At 39.9% G+C, this 16,213-nt stretch overlaps 1 protein-coding gene across 1 annotated transcript in view; it reads right to left on the bottom strand.

Moving 5' to 3' along the window:
* exo1 (exonuclease 1) overlaps positions 1–12,387 on the bottom strand; it is a 48,686-nt gene extending 36,299 nt beyond the window's left edge. The window contains exons 1-2 of the mRNA XM_028603470.1: positions 12,276–12,387; positions 9,791–9,975 (exon numbers count right to left, since the gene is read on the bottom strand). Coding sequence (XP_028459271.1) covers positions 9,791–9,951 — 161 coding nt within the window. The 5' untranslated portion in view covers positions 9,952–9,975; positions 12,276–12,387. The remainder of the gene's footprint in view (positions 1–9,790; positions 9,976–12,275) is intronic.
* Between the last annotated feature and the right edge of the window lie 3,826 nt (positions 12,388–16,213).

Raw genomic sequence — 16,213 nt, forward strand, 5'->3', positions numbered from 1 at the left:
ATCAGCCGTGGCTGGTTTAAAGTCAGGATCGAAGGCAATCCATTTTAATAGTCTAGATTGTCTTTCAAGTAACGGAGATTTGCATTCTTTAAACCAGATTTTAACAGGAACCTTAGTCCATTGATTTAAACTTTTAGAATACTGTTCATATAAAGGTTTGCTACCCAGCACTGATTGCAGTGGTACAGTCAGCTGCGAGATCTCCAAGTCCTTCCACTTTGCTGTATACTCTGGGTTACAGCAGCATGCTAAAGGTCTTAGCTGGGCTGCTTTGAAATAATCTGATAAACATGGCAGTGATCTACCCCCTTTCTCTTTTGGCAGCTGCAGTGTTTTAAACTGAATTCTTGGCCTCCTACCTCCCCATATGAATCTTGGAATCCACTTATCCCATTCATTAAGTTGTTTTAAAAGGGACTTCGACTGGTAAGGATTGGAAGAGGTATAAGAGTCGAGGGAGCATGTTCATTTTTACTGTATCCTGTTATCCATCTCTAGGGGCAGTTGGGACCACCTATCTATATCTGATTTAATGCTCTTACTTATAGGACCATAATTGCTGTCAAACAATTTAGAAATATCCTTTGTTATTGTAATCCCCAGGTACTTAATACTTGATGAATTCCAATTAAATTTGAATCTACTCAGTAAGTCATTCTGAGGGGTGTAGTGTTTTTTGAACATTTAATTTATATCCTGAGTAAGTGCCAAACCTTTTTAAGATGGACATCAACCTATGGATACTAACCTCTGGTGTGGTAACAAACAACAAAACATTGTCTGCGTACAGACAAATCTCTTGTTCGAAACCTCAAACCTTAATACCTTTTATCTCCTGTTCGTCTCTAACTGACTGTGCCAGGGGCTCAATAAATAAAGCCAAAAGGGCAGGGCTGAGAGGGCATCCACACTAGTTCTGGTATTATATCTTCCAATCTTTTAGCTAATATCGATGCATATAATTTATAATCCATGTTTAATACAGAAATTGGCCTAAATGCACTACACTCCTTTTTGTCTTTACCCTCTTTGGGAATAACTGAAATTATTGCCTCACTCCATGCTCTTGGTGGTTCACCTCCTTTAAGTGTATAGTTAAAGCAATCAAAAAGTATAGGAACTAATTGATCTTTAAAAACCTTATACCACTCGGTTGGTCTGTTCCTGGCGCTTTGACTTTTAATCTAGAAATTGCTTTCACTATTTCTTCTTTTGTGATCTCTGCCATTAGGGCTTTATTTTGTACTTCACCTATGGAAGGTAAGTCAATTGATTCTACAAAATAAATGTATTTCCTGTGAGTTTGTTGTACTTGGTTCCTTGTATAGATTTTTATAGTAATTTTCAAAAATATTGTGAATATCTTCCTTCTTATGGCAAATTTTTTTGGTTTTGGGATCCCTAATTTCATATATTGTATTCTTCGTCTGTTGCTTGCCAACAGCTTCAAAGCCTTAGGGCCATTTTCATAATATCTCTGTCTAGTGAATTTAGCTTTTTTCTCTAATTCTCCCTCATAAAATGTATTTATTTCCTTTTTAACATTGTTTATTTGATTTAATATATGTGATTTCTTCTTCTCAACATGTTCTCTCTCTAAGAGTTTCAGATTTTCTTGTAGTTCAAGCAGCCTTTTACTTCTTTCCTTTTTTCTATGCGATGTGAGAGCTATGAGTTTTCCCCTCATCACTGATTTTAAGGCATCCCACAGGACACTTGGTGATACTTCCCCGTTATTGTTGTTATCCATATAATCCCCCAGTTCTTTTTGGACATATTCCTTACATGTACTATCATTCAAAATGCTTGTATTAAGTCGCCACAACATATCCTTCTTTTTACTATCTAAATGCAGGGTCAAGTGGACAGCTGAATGATCAGAAATATCTCTGACTCCTATCTTACAGTCTATAATTCTGTGCCTGTCTGATTTACAAATAAAAAAATAATCAATTCTTGAGTAAACATCTTGACTTGCAGAGTAGAACGTGAATTGTTTGTCTGTTGGGTGGAGATCCCTCCACACATCAATCAGGCCCAACTCCATCAAAAGTTTTTTTGTTATTCTAGCTCTAGAGGTTAACCTCTTTAGTGCATTAGAGGAATCGAGTTTAGGCTGTATTTGAGTATTCCAGTCTCCCCCACATATCAAAACCCTGGAGGACTCAGAAGCAATCAACTGAAAAATGTCTTTAATACAGGAATTGTCCTGCTCAGGGGGTATATACACGTTTACTAGTGTAACTTTTTTTCAATCTAGAAATCCCTTAACTAAAACATAACGACCCTCTTTATCAGTAAGTTCAGAGACCACTTGAAAATTTACACTATTAGAAATTAGTATTGCTACCCCTCTTCTTTTTCCTTTCTTATAGGATGAGTAAAATACATTCTTGAAATGAGTCTCCTGCCAAAACATGATATGTAACTTTTCCTTTTTCATCTTTGCAATAGCCTCGCTTCTCTTAATTGGATTGTGTAAACCATTTACGTTAAGGGAAATCACCCTATATTCCTGACATTGCATTTAAACCACAGTAAGACATTATTTGTAAACCACATGATTGGTGACCAAACCTGAACTATATTAGAACTATATAACAAGATCAGAACATCAAAGCAACACAAAATAGAGCAACAAATCAAAAAACACAAGTAGACCTCCATTGTGAAGTAATAACCACTTCGTAATGTGGGGGAAAAGTCCAGCAGCTACCCACCAGGGCCCCCCTTCAGTGTGACCTATAGTACACTCAAGGATGTACTGTATGCACTTAGGAAAAGCAAAAACAGATGTATAACCCGTACTTGTCGGTCAGCTATATTCTCATTAAAGGCTAAGGGTGATTCTAATCAGTTAAATTGGGTATTTAAACACCAAGAGGATATTTTAATGTCATTAAAGTATTAGTGTCCATAACCAAACAACTGCCTTGTTTGCTCGATATTTTTTACACTCATAATGCAGTCACTTAACGGTCTCTTGACGCCCGAATCCATTACCTTAATGGCTGTAACGTTAGATCTATCTTGGACAGTGAAAACTCCGTAGCTTCTCCTTGATCTGTTCCTGGCGGGTCTGCCGATTTGCCATGTTCGCGCTCGTTGATCGCTGCCAGGTGACGTTCCGTGCTTTTTCCGCAGCCCCAGCAGTTTATTCCCACTCAATCGGGAGTCCCTTCTTCTTCAGGTCCTCTGCTGCCTCCGCTGCGTTTCCATAAGTAATCGGCCCACTGTCAAAAAAGACTCGCAGTTTCGCTAGCGGTGGTGTTTGAAACCTTATTCCTTTTTCTCTAAGAACCCTCCTGATCTGCGTATACGCCTTCCTTTTTGCTAGCGTTTCCGCAGGGTAGTCATGAACAAAGTAGATCTTCCTGTCGCTGTGGTAAATCTCCTTTTTCTTCCACGCAGAATGCAGGACCATCTCTTTAATTTTAAACTGCTGGAAGTAGACAATCACCAATCTGGCTTGCGCTTCTCTTGGCGGTTTGGGGCCGAGCACTCTGTGGCATTGTTGTATTCCAAGGTCAACATCAGCAAGGGGTTCCAGCTCTTTTCTAATAAAGTTCTCTATGAATTGGGAGATATTGGCCCAATCCCAAAGTCCGGACTCACAGACTCACGGACTTTGGTGCGCGTTCTCGCGAAATTCATAAGGGCTTAGGGTTGTCCCAATGTCGAATTTCAAAGGGCGTGAGGGTTTGAGTACACACTTACCGAGCCCTTTCCGTGAGTCTGCATCGATGCAGACTTCACCAAAGGGAATTACCCACAGTTCAAAGCGCAGACGTTTACATGGAGACCGTATGGAAATCCGGAAATTACAAAAGGTAAACAACAGCACGACACACGGCCACGGAACAGACCAACCTGTTGTCCAGCTTGTAAAACAAGAGTTTGGAATCAGGCAGCCGTCTCCTGGGCCTTGGCCGTGTGGAAAGCAACAAACTTAAAATGAAGATTCTCAAACCGGCAAGTGTCAGCAACATCTTTGTTATTAAACGTCGCCAAGGTAACATGTGATCTCGTGAAGTGCTGTCCCAATCCCATTTATACCTATCTGAGCCCATGTGGCCTCACACACTCGCTCACTTAGTACCTGAGATCACTTAAGTCTGTGAGTCTTTAGTCCTTAGTCCTCAGGGCTCACTTTGGGATTGGGCCATTGTTTCCCTCAATTCCCTCCGGGATCCCGTAAATGCGAACATTGTTACATCTTGAGCGTGCTTCCAAATCTGTTAGCTTTAACGGCAAACTTTCCTGAGCTTCTAGCAACTGGCTCAGTGCCTCTCTAAAGTCCACGGAACACTCTTCAGCTTCGGCTATCCGAGCCTCGGCCTCACTCACTCTGCCAGCAGTCGTTTTTAGATCGGTTGCAACCTCGTTAAGCTTCTGGTGAATTTCCTCTTGAATGTTCGCTAGCTCCTTTTTCATGTCGTCTCTGATTCTATCTCGAAAGTTACTCAGCTCAGTCTTCATCTCCGTTGTCATCATCTTTATATCTGTGCGGATGGCGGCGATGTTAACTTCCATATTATCCACCACTGTTAATTTAGCATTTTGTCCATGTGCGTCATCACTCTCTCCTTGTTCGTCGGCCATGACGCCCTCAGTCGTTATTTTCTCACCCTTCTCAGCTTTCCCAGACTGCTTTCCCTTGCCTTTCCTGTACTTTTCCCCTTCCATCACTGATTATTCATAATTAAATCTTATTTATATTCAAATTGGGGAATAAACTCCGACCGAACGGGAGTGCGGGATTATGCGGCCATACGCTTCGGATTACCACCGGAAGTCCCACACAATGAGAGTTTTGATAAATAATCATCAGTAATGACTAAGTCGGTAAAGGCAAATAATAGAACAGTTACAACAGTCCGGTAAGGTTATAACATTACATCACTTTACTGTATGCAAAGTATACTGCATGTATACTCATGACCTCGCAGCATCTCATGATAATGTCATAATCAAATATGCCGATGATACAACTATCATTGGGCTGATCAGCTCAAACGATGAATCTCATTATCGCGAGGAGGTGGATAATGTTGTTCAATGGAGTAAAGAAAACAACTTGCTTTTGAACACTTCAAAAACGTGTGAACTTGTTATTGATTTTTGTCACAATAGGAATCAGTTGCCTATTACTATTCATGATTCTGATGTGCAGATTATTGAGAAATGTACATTTTTGGGTGTGACTCTTTCTCATGATTTGAATTGGAGCTCTAATACGACTAACATTGCGAAGAAAGCGAGACAGCGCCTTTTCTTTTTACGTAGGCTTTGAGAGTTTACTCAAAATACTAACATTTTATTGAATTTTTACTATTGTGTAATTGAGAGTGTCCTAACCAGTTGTATTACTGTGTGGTTTGGTAATCTCACTCAAAAAGAGAAGAAGGCTTTGAATAAAGTGGTTCGCTCAGCCAGCAGAATTATTGGCTGCACTTTTCCGCTCCTGGAGTTCACATATAAAGCTAGACTATTGAATCGAGCTTTACAACTGGCTAATGATGCCTCAGGTCATCCAGCAGGGGCTTTCTTTGAGATGCTTCCCCCAGGGAGAAGGTATATTGCTTTGAACAAAGCATCTTAAACTAGGCACTTTAAATTTATGTATGGATTTCATTGTACAGCATTTTTATATTGAGGCTTCATGTGGCTTTTTTTGTCTGTTTTTATGTTGTGTTCTCTGATGTGTTGACTTTGCACTTTGAGCTACTTGCACATTTTTTCCAATGCGGGTTACATTGCAAATGGCTAATAAAGTGAATCTGAATCTGTAATGCAGCCTTTAAAACCAGGAAAACTCTAAACTTACCACATCACGATATTACAATATCCAAAATCTAAGACAATTTCTAGTCTCATATCACAATATCGATATAATATCAATATATTGCCCAGCCCTAACAGAGCCCTGGGTATCCTGCTCTGCCTTTGAGAAAATGAAAGCTCAGATGGGCCGATCTGGAATCTTCTCCTTATGAGGTCATAAGGAGAAAGGTTACCTCCCCTTTCTCTGCTTTGCCCGCCCAGAGAATTTGGCCCACCCATGAGAGAGAGAGACATCATGGCTTTCAAATGAGCAAAGTGGCAGTTGGTCAAGGCCACACCCCCACTCTCCACCTTGTCCTCCCCGCTCTCCTCCTCAATAGCTACAGACACAGAAATGGCACATCCTAAGGAAAGCTCATTGGGGGACTGGCTCTAGTGGCTGTAATTCTGCACCAAGGCTGAATTTCGGGAAAGAGACTTCAGATACAGTATTAGGGGACCACTAACGCCTATATAAAAGACTTCAGATACAGTATTAGGGGACCACTAAGGCCTATATAAAAGACTTCAGATACAGTATTAGGGGACCATTAAGGCCTATATAAAAGAGACTTCAGATACAGTATTAGGGGACCATTAAGGCCTATATAAAAAAGACTTCAGATACAGTATTAGGGGACCACTAAGGCCTATATAAAAGACTTCAGATACAGTATTAGGGGACCACTAAGGCATAGGCCTGTCGCGATAGTCAATAAATCGAGTTATAGATCATTTTTCCGGCCGTGCTAATTTCCATTTGCATGCTTGTTTATTTTCCTCGTCTCTCCCTCTCTACCAAAGAGACTGGAGGACCACTCTCGGTTCCTTAGCGTAACGAGGAGTGAACCCTCTTGTCAGTCGCATGGTCTTTGTGTGGGCGGTAGGCTACTCCAGGCGGAGAGCGAGAGAGTTGGAGCAGGGTTTCCTGCAGCACTTTGCAGTTAAGGCACCATCAAAAAAAAAAAAAAAAAAAAAAAAAAAAAAAAAAAGTATATGAGTGATATCCACCGTGTTACTCGGCGTCCCGTTTTCTTCCTTTCATTCCAAACCACACAGCTGACAACCTGCAGGTGGAGGCGGTGGAGACGGACTCGTCAGTCTCGCAAGCGGTTTCAGGAAAGTGGCTGCATGTGTCCGACAATGCACAGAACATTAACGGTACAAGCCTACAGCTGTCCGCGGACACAGAGTGTGGAAAGTATGTCAGAGTTGGCGCCTGTGTGTGTGTGTGTGTGTGTGTGTGTGTGTGTGTGTGTGTGTGTGTGTGTGTGTGTGTGTGTGTGTGTGTCGGCCCGCCCCCACGAAGCTCCGACCTGCAGAGGAGCAGAAGCCGCACCTTCGCCAAAATGAAGACTGAAAAACAAAACTATTTTGGTACATTTACTCGCCACGTGGCAGATAGCCATACATATAGATTTTATTTATTAATTATATATTATTTAAATGTAATATTTAGTGTTAAATAATTGTAAAATGTAGTACAGAGTCTCTAGTCTGAGAATTTACGTGTCACAAACGGCAATTCCACAACTGTACATCAGCGTGAAAGACGACATACTAAAAGGAGATCAAAGACATATTGTGGATATTTAAAATGTCTTCCAGTTCCAGTGTTAAATATTCTTTAGAAATAAAAGTGTATTGATCTTTGAAAAGGTGTACCTGTAGTATTATTATTATGACATTATCATATTAGATGCAAATGGTCTCTCGATGACAATATTATCGTTTATCGCAATAATTTCTGGGACAATTTATCGTCCAGCAAAATGTGTTATCGTGACAGGCCTACTAAGGCCTATATAAAAGAGACTTCAGATACAACATCCAAAGAACACCATGTCATGGGACCTTTAAAGGGGTGATAGAATGATTATATAGGGTATTTTACACTGTTCCTTAAGGTCTCCTAATGGGGTATGTAACATTGGTTGGGCTGAAAATTGCCCGAATGCTATTTCATTAGGCCTTAGCCTGTGAATATGGCTCTATTTGGAACAAGAGCTTTTCTTCCAAATATGGTATGCTCATGAATATTCAGAATGAGCTACGTGCTGATTGGTTTGAGCAAACTACATAGAAACACATGGGAGACTCAAAGCAGGTCTCATATTTCTTACATTGTTTATCGGGCTATTTCCTTATTAAATTCACTTCTGAGACTTTTTTTTTAGCGAGAAATCAACTATATAAAGCTAAAATATGGGCCGTTTTACGAAAATTGATGGCCAATTGCAAATTTGGTAAGACTGCGTGTCGGAGTTCAGCAGCCGGTGCTGCCTCGCTGCCCGGCCTGCCTTCCTTCACAGACCCCGGCCTGCTATGAGGTACTTGGAGCTCCATCACGGCAGCCCACAGCACTCCATACCCGTGCAAAGTCACTGTTTTTTTGCGCTAATGGACAACCAAACGCTGCTGCCCTGACAGAGCTCCAGGGCCTGCAACTTCCCTCTTCCTGCTAGCTAAATGGCCCGTGTATTTGAGCGAGAGCGCGGTCAGCGGGCTTGTTAAACCAGCAATCTCTTACCACAGTTCCAGTTAATCTTTTATTGTGTGTAATTATAAGGTAGTATGTAGTTGAGTTATTTAAACAAACGATTGGGGAAATAAACTCTGCTTGTCTCATTGATAGAGCCTGCGGCTGGATGTAATTTGGCGTAATTCGAGTATATTTACAGTTTGAATTTCGTCACGCCACGTATACAACATCTAGCTAAATGTCTTATAAAGCTAACAAGGGTGTCCGATTTCAAGGTAATGAATGTGTGTGAATTTCAGAGGAATTCTAAGAGGAGGCTGGTTAGCTCTCATTGATAGAGCTACATCCAGCCGCAGGCTCTATCGATGAGACTCGCAGACAAGCAGCGTTTATTTCCGCAATTGTTTGTTTAAATAACTCAACACATAATTACACACATTAAAAGATTAACTGGAACTGTGTTAAGAGATTGCTGGTTTAACAAGCTCGCTGACCGCGCTCTCACTCACATACACCGGGCATTTAGCTAGCAGGAAGAGTTTCAGGCCCTGGAGCTCTGTCAGAGCAGCGGCGTTTGGTTGTCCATTAGCCCAAGAGACGGGGACTTTGAGCGGGTATGGAGTGCTGTGGGCTGCCAGCCGTGACGGAGCTCCAAGTACCTCATAGCAGGACGGGGTCTGTGAAGGAAGGCAGGCCGGGCGGCGAGGCAGTAACCCAGGCAGCTCCGGTGCTGAATTCCGACACACAGTCGAAAAAAAAAATGCAATTAGCCATCCATTTTCGTAAAGTGGCCCATATTTGAGCTTTACATAGTCGATTTCTCGCATAAATTTTGTAATGGAATAGCAGAGATCTGCGCGACCTAGATTCAGAAGACTACCTGATCTCAGGTCAGTTGTGTAGCCTATGTAAATGTTGGGGCGTGACTGTTCTCTTAATACACCCATGGGCGTGACAAAGTTACAGGTCTTGGGAGGTTGACGTCAACTTCCAGCTTTGTTGAGATTCGCCCGTTTTCAGCGGCAGTTTCAAAATATGAGATTTTCATAGTAAAGGGGTGTCAGTGGGACTTTGAGCTTCTATGTATGTCCTATTTACCCACCAAACTGTCGTTATTCAACTATGACAGAGTAAAATCAGTTTTGCATTCTATCACCCCTTTAATCCAGTTACTGCTGTAGCTAATGGTAGGCCAACGTTACCTGTTGTGTAACGTGCTATTAGTGTTTACTAGCGTGTCATGCAGCGATGTTTCTGTTGCCTCTAACGTCTGTTTTGGAGCATCAGAGTCATACGCAGACATTTAAGTGGCACCTTAATCCGCGTTGCTATTTCGTCCAGTAGATACTGGCCAATAGCCGATAGTTTAAGTGGGCATTTTAAAGAAACAGACAGAGCCCCACTAACAACTAGGCTACAACAGAAATATTAAAATACCTTTGAACACATTTGTTTTCACTCAGCTAGAATAATAAAAATGCTTACTGATCAGTTGGTTCTCCTTTAGCAAGCTTCTCAGCACATGAAAATGCTCCTTTATGCAGCCAACAGTACGTGTCCACAGCCACGGTCTGACCTTTGTATTTTTTCACGTGGATAGGCTCTGCAGCATCTTTGATGAACTGCAGCAGTCCAGAAATTCCCATTTCCAGCTGTTGATTTAAGCCACCCTGATTCGGAAACAGTAAAAGAATCAGGAAAATACTGATGAAAAAAAATGCTCACACTTTCTGCGAGGAAAGGTCAAACCACAACACAAAACAGAGGCGTACAGGCGCTTCACTTTCACACATGTTAAGAATGTTGACATTTTAGATTTGTCCCTTTTTATGCTTGCAATCTAGGCCCTCGGATGACTGAGCCTTTGTTATGCAGATCCTCCGCTGTGGGGCTCTCTGCCAGGTAATCTCTGGCCAACAAAGGTTTTCCGTTCTTTTAAGATTTCTTTTTGGGGCTTTTCCCTTTATTTTGAAGTTGATAGATATGAAAGGGGGAGAGAGAGATGGGGATGACACGCAGCAAAGGGCAACAGGTTGGATTTGAACCCTGCGACGCTGCAGGACTCAGCCAACATGGGGCGAATGCTCTCACTGTGTGAGCTAGAGGTCGCCTCAAAGGCTTTCTGTTTGAGGGCAATGTATGCCTTTATTAGTGCAATTATTAGTGGAGAGGTGAACAGTGATGTTCTCATCTGAACAGATTTCTGTCATTTAGGGCTGGGCAATAAATCAATGTGATAATTTATTGTCTTTCAATGGAATCATATCATGATGAAATCATATATAGAGATATTGTGTAACAATTACATTGTCTAAATTGATAATAAGCACATAACTACATGTTCTCAGATGATCTGTTATGAATCATTTTGCAGGAATGTTATTTGAAGAATTGCCGATTTGTTTTAACATCACACTATTTTTGTGAATGCATAGTCAATATATAGCTGGTAAAAAGTATTTATTTTTCTCTATAATTTCACTTGAAACTGTTTACCATGTGGCTATTTCATATAAACTGTTCATTGAATTACCCTAAAATATGCTATATCATGATATAGATTGTTATCAATCTATATCGGGATAGAAGATTTTGGCCATATCGCCCAGCCCTACTGTCATTCAAACAACTTGTGCTTGCCCTGAAGAAGGCTGTAATTGCTCAAATGTGACATGTTTTAAAGATTCAACCAAGAAGATATTAAAGGCTTTTTTAAACTTTACACTCTTGATGGCATCAGTTCCTTCAGCCTTTTTAACTCTGAACTGTAGTTCAGAGTCTATAAACTTTTACAGCGAACTTAATAAAATGTTGGGTTTCATTTAGGCTAAAGTCTATAAAAACAGATAATGGGTAGGTGAATACATGGAAATACATTATTATGTAATAACATTCAACTATATACAATATATCAATATATTCTGGTGCTGCCATTTTAGTTAAGCAATGCTTGTAAACACAATAAGGCTACATTTAAAAAAGCTCCGTACATTTCTGTATCTATTGCTCATTTGCATATGTGAATCTATCTGTTTCATTATGTCACTCAAAATGTCTCATGTGAACCAGTAGCTGAGTGATAGATGTTCTTGTGCACACTCTTCCTCTGGACATGTCCGCCCCTAGAGGTGCATACATACTGTATGACCAACACATGCCATGTCAAATATCAGGTTTTACAAAATAACTACAAAATCTTCGTTTCTGCTTAATGGTAGTGACTGCCTAAGGCTAATGTTGCTGTATCATTAAGAATAAAGCTCTCAAATTGAGATGGAATCATGTCATAACTTTACTAAACGTTACAGTTAGCTAAATATAGATTAGAAATCTCAGACACTTGCTAACGTTATTTGTCGTGGAACAGAAATAACGCCATTACGCTTAATATATTGCACCACTTAAGACTAGCCACGCTTTACTGTGGAATGCATACAACAATCCCTATTTTTAGGTTTTTCCGCTAGTAACGTAAGGTTAACGTAGTTGTCGGTTATTCGTGCTGTCTTCATCCACCAACACACAAGAGAGGGCTAAAGATAGCTAGCTAACGTTAAATACAAATACAGTTTCAAATTGAGATTTTAGGTAACGTTAACGTTAACTGTAGCTAGGCCTGCTTGGGTCAAATATGTGCGCCGAATATAGCACATAACCATAAAAAGTAAATATATCATCGAATTATACCTACGTATATTTGTCGAGTGTTAAACAGGTGACATCGTTTCTTTTGACTGTAGTGCACAAGTTAACGTTAACGTTATAGCTCTTACAAACAACGTTATAGCTAACGTTAATAATTAAAACGTATTTTGGTATCTGTTATCTTACGAAGTAACGTCAACTTAACTGAACAAAATGGACAGCTTCCATGCCTAACGTTACATTAACGCTAACTAGCACACTGACCTGGACAACATGCAAAAACAATATAATGTCATAATTCAATTAATGTCGAGTTAAAACTTACTTTTTCCTGTTACTTTTATCCACTAGACTAGAAGCTGCAAGGGCTAGACCGGCTTTGGGCTGGAGCGAATTTAGTTTTAGCGGCAAAATAAGGCATTCAATACGAGCTGCTGCTATTGGTCAGATGGACCGAGGGGGAGGGATTAACGCGTCCTCCTCCTCCTCCTTCTTCTTCGTTGAGGATTGTTGGCGGTTGACAACCAATGATTTGGGGCATTACCGCCACCACCTGGTATGGAGTGTAGATCAGAATATCTAGTATTTACAATATCACAAATACACTCATAATACATCAATAATAAATAACTTCACTCATATCTTCTTAATCATATTAAATTGTCTAAGATACTTAAACAGTACTCAATAACACTCTTTTCTATAACGGATATTTCTTTTGTCTCTTCCCACCATAAGCTTCTTTCAGCACTTTATTGTTAGTTGAGCCTTCTTTGCCAATTTTTGCTTCTCTTATGAGATTTTTTATGACCGTTGATGACAAATCCTTTGAGAGCTGCTGCCGAATCTGAGCAAAGGACTGTTTTGGTGGCTGTAGCCACTCACCGAAGGCCAAACATGATTGCAATGATTTGTGCTGAAAATATTGACACTTTATCAGCCAATCTGTGATATATTAACATTAAATTCTGAGATATATACACTACCGGTCAAAAGTTTGGGGTCACTTAGAAATTTCCATTCCAGACAGAATATCAGCTGAGATCAGTTGCATTGTTTTTTTAATCAGGGCAGCAGTTTTGAGATTACATTATGTGCTTACATAATTGCAAAAGGGTTCTCGACTGTAGAAAGAAGTGGCTGAAGAAACACTTGAAATTCATGCTTTTTGGTCTAAACGTCATACCCAAATTAAAAGTGGTACAGCTCCCATATACTTTGACACTCTGAGGTGTGCCTGACATCATTGGAAAGGAAACACTCAAGTTTTTGTTACAAGTGTCAGGGTGATTCTAGGCCTTACTGACACAGAGTTACAGAGGCTAGAATGGAGGTTTTTTATTTCCGTCCAAGTCACACATCTGTAAAATGATTAGAATACACTGCTGTAAACACATCTGACAGGTGACAGACAACACAGGGCATTAGCCACATTTTCCTATCAAGGCAATGTGTGTTGACTGATCTTGATTAGGCTATGTTTCTTTTATTCTAGCAGCATTTCTCCCATATGAATTTTTAACATTTTTACAAATGAGTCCACATTACTTCATCTTTTCCTAATTGCGTATATAATAATCTTCTACAAAACACATCGTCACGTCGATAGCATCACAACCGTGTACGATGCAGTTACAAAACTTCACAGGTGTGTAGTTGAGATCAAGAAGAAGAAGTAGGAAGTAGACAAGTGGCCCCCCCACTTTATGCCCCTGGCTCGATCTGGTGTTGTGGGCGGTGTGATCTTATCCCAAGATGCTCTCTTTTTATTTCCTATTTTAAACATTAAGTTCAGTCCATTGCATTTCTACCTCTTCTGAATCCACTCTAATATTTGGATACATGGCCTTTCATTTCTATATATGGCAAACATGTCAAGCTTTTTTTTTAAACACTTTATTTGTACATTTCCAATTATCACATAAAACAATCATATTCTCTATTTTACTAATAACCATAGAAAAACAATCCCAACAAGAGAAAGACAAAGACAGACCAAACCCAAAATCAACCTGAAAGACTTGTCACAGACAACAGATGGACAAAAGATTAAAAAAAACAAAACAACAAAAACAAGTGCACCTAACATTCCTTTTTACAGGACTGACCAAGGGCAGGTGTAAACATTCAGACTTCCAGTTCCAGACCAGGTAAATTGTTCACATACGTTATCAGAGGGTCCCAGGTTTTGTAGAATCTGTTGAGGGTACATCTAATTTTTTCCAGCTTAACATTCTGCATAATGTCCCTAATCCAGTGGTGGTGTGATGGAGAAGTAGCAGCCTTCCATTTAAATAAAATCAAGCGTCTAGCTAATAAGGAGGAAACGGCAATGACCCTTTGTAGATGAACAGGGGGAGGAAATCCCATTGTATCAGAAAACCACCCAAAAACAGCAACCAATGGAGAAGGTGAGATGTTATAAGCATAAGCAGAGGTGACTTCAAAAAAGCATGACCAGAAAGGAACAAGTTTTGGACAAGACCAGAACTGTCAGGCTACAATGGCGGACCCAAATGCACGACTCAGGAAACAAGGATAAAGGTGATCGGTTTATTGCTCCCAGAACAATGCAAGCAATGGTACAGATCCAACAGTAGGGATGGCTGACGCGAAACTGACGTTCCGAAGCTTTGTCGAGATCCCGAAGTGCAGATGTTTCGAAACACTGATCCGAAGCGTGATTCAAAACACCCATGTCACGTGACTACGGCTAAATGAAGCTTCGGAGTGTTTCACAATAAGTGTTTCGACAGGTGGCATGGTCCGCCGAATCAGCGTTTGACAGGGAACAGACCACATAATCACACATCTGTATAAAGTGAAGTCAATACATCATGACCTCTTGGGTTTTTGTGACAGGAGTTTGATTTTGAGATAGCGGATTTTTGGTGACGTAGTGACATTTATAGTGCGATTTGTTTAGTTATATTTAGGCTTACATTTAAATTTACACATAGACTGATAGGCTAGAGACAGACAGAGTATACATACAGTGACACATTAATAAATTAAGATAGATAGATAGATAGATAGATAGATAGATAGATAGATAGATAGATAGATAGATAGATAGATAGATAAAAATGGAAACTCTGTTTTCATTCAGAGCCACGAATGTCAACATCAGGCCCATCATAATCAACATCAACACCAGTAGAAACACAGGACAGTTTATGGGAACGTTTTGATGATCTTATCCGTGAAACCCAGATGATACACAATGCCACAGCTGATGCCACAGTGGAAGTGAAAAAATACCTCAACGATGCGTTTTTGCCCAGAACTCATGAGCCCCTAATTTAGGCTACTGGAAAGAGAGAGCAGTAATCTTTCCTCATTTGTATGTCTTTGCTAAAAAATATCTTTGCATGCCAGCAACAAGTGTTCCTTGTGAGAGGATTTTTTTCAAAGGCTGGAGAAATTATGTGTAAAAAAAAGAAGTAGGCTAAGTCCTTCCACAGCAGAGAAATTCATATTTTGGAATAAAAATACGATACGATACGATACGATACGATACAACTTTATTGTCAGCCAAAGGCTGAAATTCTTTGTACATCCCTGGGTAGCTTGTTTAAAAATGAGCACGTAGACATACATCCAAAAACAGTGAATGACATACAGTACACATACATCCAAAATGAGGACATACACATACATCCAAACATACATGAGATTAATAACACCAACAAACATACATGAGACATTACCACAGATGACATAAACTCCAAAATAAGGAAACAGAGAAAACATATATAACAACAGTACATGACATAAACATACACACAGACAAAGTCTTGTAGATGTATATCCCTGAAATAAATATTGCACTGAGTTTAATGTAACCGGTTTAGCAATAGGATAGATTGATGTATGAAGGAGTTTTTAAGTCTAATACGATTAAAAGAATGAACTCTAGAGCATCTGTTTGAAGGCAGAAGCTGATATTCACTGTGCAAGACATGTAAAGAGTCATTTGAAATAATGTTGGCTAGTCTAAGCATACTGTTATTGTGAGTCTCCTGAAAGGAGTGCACTACAGGTAGTCCTATAATCTTTGCGCAAATTTTAATCTGATTAAATAGCTTTGTTTTATTTTTAACTGAGAGGATACTTAGCCAAGCAGTACTACAGTAAAGCATCATACTCTGAATTACTGATGTGAAAAACACAGAGATGATTTGACTGCTAGCTCCAAAAGATCTCAATCTACGAAGAAAATAAACACGCTGTTGTATTTTTTTGCAGATAAAATCTATATGA

Source organism: Perca flavescens, chromosome 17 (genome assembly GCF_004354835.1).
Source record: "Perca flavescens isolate YP-PL-M2 chromosome 17, PFLA_1.0, whole genome shotgun sequence".
Taxonomy (NCBI): domain Eukaryota; kingdom Metazoa; phylum Chordata; class Actinopteri; order Perciformes; family Percidae; genus Perca; species Perca flavescens.